The sequence below is a fragment of the Apium graveolens genome, chromosome 3 (assembly GCF_009905375.1).
Source record: "Apium graveolens cultivar Ventura chromosome 3, ASM990537v1, whole genome shotgun sequence".
NCBI classification, from domain to species: domain Eukaryota; kingdom Viridiplantae; phylum Streptophyta; class Magnoliopsida; order Apiales; family Apiaceae; genus Apium; species Apium graveolens.
In genome coordinates, this window is record NC_133649.1 from 46,343,689 (window position 1) to 46,352,282 (window position 8,594).

The 8,594-nt window shown below is 33.3% G+C and overlaps 1 protein-coding gene across 1 annotated transcript; it reads right to left on the bottom strand.

Moving 5' to 3' along the window:
• Window positions 1-715: 715 nt before the first annotated feature.
• On the bottom strand, window positions 716-3,300 carry LOC141712221 (putative inactive receptor kinase At1g48480). The gene is made up of 2 exons (XM_074515067.1): window positions 1,848-3,300; window positions 716-1,607 (listed from the first exon to the last, which is right to left on the bottom strand). Exons 1-2 carry the CDS (start codon window positions 3,100-3,102, stop codon window positions 1,039-1,041), a joined length of 1,824 nt encoding a protein of 607 aa, XP_074371168.1. The 5' UTR covers window positions 3,103-3,300; the 3' UTR covers window positions 716-1,038.
• Window positions 3,301-8,594: the final 5,294 nt, after the last annotated feature.

Sequence of the window (8,594 nt, forward strand, 5' to 3'; positions counted from 1 at the left end):
TTAGTGGGAAAATACTATGGTAGCTAACTTGAGCAAAATACAAATCTATTTGACTATTTCAACTAACCTAGTTGATGAATTTCAAAGCAAAGTCGTAAACACTAGGTGTTAAGCATATCTTTGTGCCACTGTCATCTTCTACTAATTATTTTGTAAGTGTGAAGCAAAGATTTTTATTATTCACTAAGAAGTGATACTAAATATTTTGCCAAAACATAATGGAGTAACGTACCTTTCACATAACTCGTAAATAATATGCACCTTATAAAAGAACAGTACTTCCCAAATATAATTTCTAATTGCAGAGCAGAACATCACATTTTCCAGTAGGCATACTTAATTGGTTATTTGGGATATAAATTACAATACATTATTATAACTATAATTGTACAATATGATGTATTTTTATGAATATTTATAAATATAATACTAGTTTAATGTTCAGATTCATTAATTGGACAACTCATTTATCCAAAGAAAATGTTGTTACATGGCAGCCAAGGGTGACCAACACTTTGAGTGCTGTTAGTTGGGATTGCATATTATAATTATGAAGTTCCCCTAACTCCCTGTTTACATGACATGACTTGCTAACGTGCGAAACTGCAAGCACAACACACACTCGCACACACAAGCATTACAGAAAATCAAAACTGACCAGAAAGCGGAAGAAGAGAAGATCAGATTAATCACAGGGCTTTACAGACAAAGCACAAGAAATTGAAAGCTTTTTTTCATTAAACAAAAAAAAGAGAGTAACATTTGGCCTTACAGAATTATGCTAATCAAAATTACATTCTAAAATACAATATTTTCAAAAGAATAACAATGTGGGCATATGAAAGCAATTGAAAATGCACACGGACTCTTGCTTAAAAAAGAGCCTTAAGAATAATGAAACAATTTTAAATTTAAATCATATGTCTGCAAAAGATATTATATAATAACATCTCAATGATTGATGAATCTCCAGTACACTGCAGCACAAGGTGGCCATGCAATTGAACTCGTTTTGATTATGTCATTTTATGAGCCTTGTTATACACCAGATTCATAAAGTTCTTCAATTTTCTGTGCTACCTCGTTTATTGGAGGACGTTTATCAGGGTATTGAGCAGAACAAGAGATTGCAAGTTGCAAAAGCTGAACCATATCCTCCTCGGCATGTTGATACTTACGGAGCTCAACATCAAAAACCTCAGCTGTCCACTCTTCCCTCACAAAAGATTGTACCCACCTTGGCAGATCAACACCCTCTTCGTTTAAGAAGGCATGAGTGGGAGCCTTGCCTGTTAAGAGCTCCAATAGCAGCACACCAAAACTGTAGACATCTCCTTTCTGAGAGACTTTACGAGCATCAGTCACCTCTGGTGCTCGATAGCCATTAACACGGTTGGGACTACTGTTGGGCCCAACCAATTGAGCAAGCCCAATGTCAGACACGCGAGCCTGATATGACGTAGTGAGGAGGATATTTGATGATTTAATGTTTCCGTGGGTAACTGTTGGTCCTTGTGAGTGAATGTATGCAACACCACGGGCAGCGCCAAGGGCAATCGCTGTTCGTACTTTCCAGTTTAAGAGAGTGCTACCAGCACCTCTGCTTCCTGTAAACATGAAGCAGGATTACAAGGAAAGCTAGACCAAAGGTTCCAGTAAGTTAAATAATTTGATCAGTGTCTGATAGAGAGACCACTTAATTACGTATATTATTTAGAAAGAGCCCTGCAAATTCATGTAAATCACGGATGAGCTACTATGAAAATATGACAGGATTAGATACTCACTTCACGAGTGATGTTGGAAAATTAATAAACTATATCGTAATTGCAAGAATGTTATCTCACCATGCAAAAGTGCAGATAAACTCCCCATTGGCATGTAATCATAAACAAGCAGATTCTCCCCGACACTATAAAAATATGCTCTCAAAGGCACCAAATTCTCATGATCCATTTTCCCCACAGCCTCAATCTTTTCCCTGTATACTTTGTCAGGCACCACTACCTCTTTTAATCTCTTCACTGCCACCACCATTCCCGAATCAAAAATGGCCTTATACGCTGTCCCAAATGTCCCTTTCCCCAGCACCTCAGCAGAAGCTCTCAAAAGATCTTCCAAATCAAAACTCTTCTCTGTTTTCCCAAAATACACTAATTTCTTTCCCGAAACACTCTCTCCTTTTTCGTTCAATCCTGGATAAGCAGTAAAATAATCTTCATTCTCAACATTCTTCTCTTTTGGAATTTTAACAACTTCACTTTCTTTACTTGGCCTAAAAACGCTCACTTCATCTTTTTTGCCACCCCTTCTACAACAAACCAGAAACAAAATCACAAAAATAACCAAAACCACCACAACAAATCCACCAATAATTCCAGCAATCAGGCCAACGGAAAATTTAACCTTCCTCTTCGTACCATTTCCATTGCAAGACTTAAGAGGCCGTCCGCATAAAGCATTTCCAGCAAATGCACTCTTTGGCTTACTCGACAACTTTTTGGGTATTCTACCCGTCAACAAATTATCAGAAACATTAAACTGAACTAAACCTGGAAAATCCAAATTTGGAATTTCACCAGTAAGCTGATTTTGCTCCAAATATAAAGTACCTAGACGATTCAACTTACTAAAATCACTTGAAATAGGCCCCGAAAAATTATTCGAGCCCAAACTTAGCCTAACTAAATTCTTCAAAGAAAATATAAATGTAGGTAATGGACCGGAAAATTGATTAGACTGAAGATAAAGATTTCGAAGATTTCCTAAAGACGAGAGATCCGAAGGGAGTGATCCTGATAGTGCATTGAACCGGAGACTCAGTGTGACTAACTGACTTAAGTTTCCAAGAATATTTTCTGGTAACTTACCAGCTAGACCCATGCCAGGCAACCGGAGTTCTGATATACGATTACTTATGCATTGCACGCCAACCCATTTGCATGGGGAGGATTCCGTAGTGTTCCAGAGAAGGGTCCGTCCTCTAACGGCGGTGCGTAGTGCTAGGAGGACAGCTTTGTCAGTGGCGAGATCGGGTTTTACAGCAGTGAAGAGTTGAGAGAAAATAAGGATAGCGCAGACGAGAGAGTGATAATAAGTCATTGTTTTTTTGGCTAAACGAGAGAGTACCCAGAATGTGAGATTAAGAATTATGAAGGGGGTTGGATTTAGTTTTTGTTGATTTGATTATTTGAGAGTTATTTTGGAGATTGTTGTGTGCAGAGAGATAGAGTTGAGAATATGAGTAGAGTGTTTTCAAAGGGAGGGAGGATCGGTGATTGGATAAAGACGATGTAATTTAAGTCTATTTTATGCATGTAAATAAACTTCCTGTAGTTTGTAACTACACCTAGGAAAGATAAAAACCCGAGAGAAAGTACAGTAATTTGTATACGAATTTTGGGGGTGGGTTAGTTGTAAATATCACAGACTACACGTTATCAACCCAAGAGATATTCACCTTTGAGTAATGCGACATGTTCAAAAAGATAAATAACACCAGATACAGTTTTATAATTATTAAGTTTTATATTAACAAACGGGAGATATGTTTTATTTTATATTTATATGAAAGTGACTAATAAAAATTAACAACTCACAGAGATTATAATGCGTCGGATTTGAATTGAATATTGTAAAATCAAATATAAATATACATTTTTTCGGATTATCCAAATTTAATCTGTCGAGTTTCGGATGGATTCAAAATTACGAATTGTGTAGTTAAATTTAATATCGTTGAAACATCTATTTATCAATAAAATTAATAATCTTTATCATGGTTGTAAAAATCGGTAATCGGTACTAATCGGTTTAGGTACCGATTATGGATTAATCCGAAAATTGGGATTAATCGGAACAAAAATCGGATATATTTAAATATATAAATAATATTTAATATATGTACCTTATTTTTTATAAAATATATATTTCAAAAATTATTTATAAATATTAATCGGATTTCAAAAAATAGATAGGCCAAATATTTTTTAAGTATTAATCCGGGATTAATCGTGATTTTTTTTACAATAAGGGATTTTTAGAACATTGATTTTTATTAATAAGTGAACCTCTTTTTTAAGTGTTATTTTGATTTCACTACTTTTTTATCGTACGGAACCCGCAGCCGCTACCCTTCCGGTGCGCACTGGATAAACCACATGGGCTCACGAAATAACATGCAAATCACGTGAATCAAGATAAACCGCACTTAAGCGACAGACTCTGGTTCATGAGGCATAATCAACTTAAGCGATAAACTCTGGTTCAGGAGACATAATCATAAATTCTCTTTCCAATGGGATTCAAACATGTGATCAAGAGGATAATTATATCCTATTTAACCAACCGAGCCACCACTTTTTGGTTTCATCATATTTTGCTTTCACTCTTTTTTCGATATCTGTTATCACTTTATGTATGTTATGTTTATCCTTTTTTCAATCATATATGATTTATAATTATATATATATTATTTTTACACGTTTTTTTATTCTTATAACTCATATATTTTTATTTTTTTATAGGTTGGAATTCTATTTTTAATTATGTTTTAAAATAAATAGTTTCATAAATTGGTCCAACTAAATAAATTCCAAAAACTATAAACTATGAACAAGTAAATAGGTCATGTTTTTAAATTAAAATATTTTAATATAGAATTTTTTAAGTTGTTGGTGGAATTCCATTTAATAAAACAATATAGATATTATAGACACGGTATCTTTGTTTCACCCTAAATAATAATAAAATTGTTCAAACCGTATTATGATTATAATTATATTTCCCTTATAACTCTAACTTATTATTTGAAAGGATACTTGGTTTCATTTTAGTACGGTTACACCGTATTTTTGGTTTCACCCCTAGATTCCAATTTCATGTAGAATTCTATGTTACTTTTTAATTAAATATAAAATTGTTGAAATCGTATTATAATTACGATATTTCTATTTTTATAGAATTATTCATTATTTTTTATTAAAATAATAAACTGTTCGAATCATATTATGATTACAATACTTTAATTTCCCGTATAGCTCTATATTATTTTTTTGACGATACTGTACTTGTTTTCACCGTATTTTCATTTCAGTATTACTTACTTGATTTTATTTAGTTTGGTTTACCATTTTTTAATTCCACCCCTAAATTTCTATTTTACGGAAGTAATAAAATTATTGAAATCGTAGTATAATTACAATAATTCTACTTTTCGTATAATTCTATATTATTTTTGTAGAAATAATAAATTTGTTTGGATCGTATTATATTTATAATACTTCTGTTTCTCTTAAAACTTTGCATTACTTTTTTAACGACACATTACTTAATTTCAGTGGATTTTGATAATATCATAACATCAATATATTATGTAAATTATATTATTAAAAATAAATTTAATTAAATTTTCCCGACTCCGTGTTTCGCACGGGTTATCTTCTATTATTTATATAATGGAATCTGCATCGCCCACTTGGAAGGGCGTCACCTCGAGACATCACCCACAGCAGAAAACTTGGACAAATGACCTTAATAAACTTCTCCCTACGATAATGCCTCACCATTTGAGACCCAAGAGAAAGGGAACCTCCCCAAAATAACTATTTCACTATACCATAAATTAGCTATAGCAATGCCCACTTCAAAAGTAAATTATTGTTATTTGCTAAGTAATTTTGACAAATGTATAACTATTGTTATATTTTTAAAAATTGTCACAAAATAGTGCATTTTTGGCAAAAATTTTAACAGTTTGCAACGAATTTGTAAAACCATTACAATGAATATAAAGAAATTTGGGATAACTTTTTTAGATCCTAAAGAAGCACGCTTTCCAACTATTTAACCCGGGCTTTCCAAAAAAAGCCCATAAGTGAATAATTAATAAAATTATTTCGTTACATTACTTGTATAAGTAAAAATCACGGGTACCTACGCTTAGAGGTGATAAACAAGGCGACCAATCGAAAATTCAAACTTTGAATTCAGCTTGAATATCGAAGATTCAAACTTGAAAAGCATTCAAGCTTGAATAATATTCAAGCTCGAATGTAAAATGTGAATCTTACAATCCATTTTCTTCCTCAAATCAATTTTTTTGTTAATAAATCAAAAGGTTTTCTCAATTTGAATTTGTTTGTTAGTCATTGGTGAAATTTAAGAACGATTTATAGTATATCAATTATGTTTGTTTTATGCATATGTTCACAATCAATTTATACTAAAAAGAGAAATAAAGTATAAGCAAAGAATATGGGATACATGAATAAAATTTTGGTAACACGGATATATTAATAAGCCATTTAAAACCTAACCCACTCGTTGTACACTGATGTACATGTTATTTTTCTCAATCTGATGGCCAGACAACGAGGATGAACCAATGCATAAATATGTATTTGTGATGTATATTAGAACATAAACCATCAAAGTGGGTTGAATGGTTATCAATGGCAAAGTGGTGTTATAACACGACCTACCATACATCTGCTGAGATGTCATCTTTTGAAGCAATATATGGGCACCCCCCTCTATAAGCTATCAGTCAGCAATGTATGAGGATTCTACTGTTATACAATTTGTCAAAGATAGAATGCAGGTGCAACAACTGTTTAAAGAAAACCTCCTTAAATCCCAAGAAAGAATGAAAATTTATGCAGATATGAAAAGAAGTGACAAGCAGTTCAATGTGGGAGATGAAGTCTTCCTAAGGCCGTAACCATATAGACAAATGACTGTGAATACTAAAAGAAACCAAAAATTATCAGCCAAATATTATGGTCCTTACTTTGTGACTAGAAAAATTGGAAAGATAGCTTATCTGATTAATCTTCCTCAAGAGGCCAGGATATACATTGTCTTTCATGTATCACAACTCAAGCTCAGAATTGGAAAGAAAAAGATGTACAAACTACACTAGCAGGACTGAATGAAGAAGGTGAAATGAAACTAAAGCATATGAAGGTGATGGAAAGAAGGCTGATTAAAAAGGGTAATGCTCCAGCTGTTAAGGTGTTAATGTAGTGACAGAATGACAATAAAGCAAAAGTTACATGGGAGGACTAGAGCACCATGAAGAACAAGTTTCCAGAGTTTGACCCATGAGGACAAGAGTGTTCTAAGATTGAGGGAGTCGTCATGAAATTTATGTAATAGTCCAGCTGTCCATTGGCAGTCTCAATGTCACTAGTAATAATTTATTACTCTAGTAGCTTTTATTTGAAATGTTAGGACCGCTTATGTAGATGGAAAGTGAAAGTAGGGAGCAAGATGTCCTATTTTACCAGTATCATGATTTTGGAGTAATATTATCATTGATAAATTAAAAGTTTATTTTCCTTTCATGTCTTTACTTTTCTTTCCTTTATTTGTTTTTTTATTTCACCTTAAGTAGTGACACATTAGTCCCACATCTAAGTTGAAAAATCGTTTATTGCACGACTTTTACGCAATTTCCATAACATGTCATGTTGGTGTAAAACTAACTTCAATGATTTTTTCATATATTTTAATGGCCAAATATGCGAAAAGATGTGGAATTCTTTATAGGGACTTGTCTAGTTTGCTAGCAGACTAAGTATTCCACCAAGGCTCCAGCAGGTTTGCTTCAGTCATTGCCTATTCAAATTCATACTCGAGATGAAGTAATAATGGATTTTATTACTAGGTTGCCATCTTAACAAGGGCAGACTGTTATCATACTTGTAGGCTGTAGTTAATCAACTAACTAAAGCTACTCATTTCGATTCCATGCCTTACTAAACATCATTGTTTTTCTCATGCTATTATCTATGACCGTGACCCAATTTTTATATCCGGTATTTGAAAATGATTGTTTGAAGTCATCGGAACAACTCTTGAGTGTATTTACCATAGTACTGTCGATCATTAGCAAAAGGATGGTCAATCGAAATGTAAATCGCGGATTAGATGAGTGCCTTGGAGCTTTTATACAGGAGAAGCCAACTCCCTAGATTTGTTGAGTTGGGCAGAAATTTCATATAACTCTAGCTACCACAGTGGTTTACATATGTCACAATTTAAGGTCTACTATTCAAAGGTACACATCAGGCTTAACTCACCTCTAAGAAATGGATGATTAGATGCAAGAATGTGATATGTTATTGAGACCACTAAAAGATAATATACGCAGTGCAAAATAATGGATAGAAAAAAAAGCCAACAATCATCGTCGAAAAGTAGTGTTTGTTATTAATGATCTGGTCCTTATTAAATTACAGCAATATTGATAGACCGGTGTTGTCCACTGCCTCATTAACAAAATAGAAAAATAATATTATGGACACTTTGATATCCTGAAACATCTTGGTCCAGTAGCTTATAAACTATCATCGTCCCTTAAATCCAGAATTTTTTCAGCATTTCATGTGTTTGCACTTAAGTCCTTTCGTGGCACTGTCAATACTCAGGCTTGCCTTTTTCCTCCTAATTTTGTAGAAAACCATCCAATTTTAGTTCTAGTTGCAATTTATGCAACACGAACAGTATTTTGTCAACTTCTGGTAAGACACCAAATCCTAATGTTGTGGCAAGAATCATTATATGAGAAAGCTATTTGGGAGTCTTTTGAA

Excerpts from the sequence above, each read along its gene's own strand:
- LOC141712221 (XM_074515067.1), bottom strand. The coding sequence starts at position 3,102 with ATGACTTATTATCACTCTCTCGTCTGCGCTATCCTTATTTTCTCTCAA. Across the intron at positions 1,608-1,847 it reads TTTATCTGCACTTTTGCATG|GAAGCAGAGGTGCTGGTAGC; the intron begins GTGAGATAACAT and ends TCATGTTTACAG.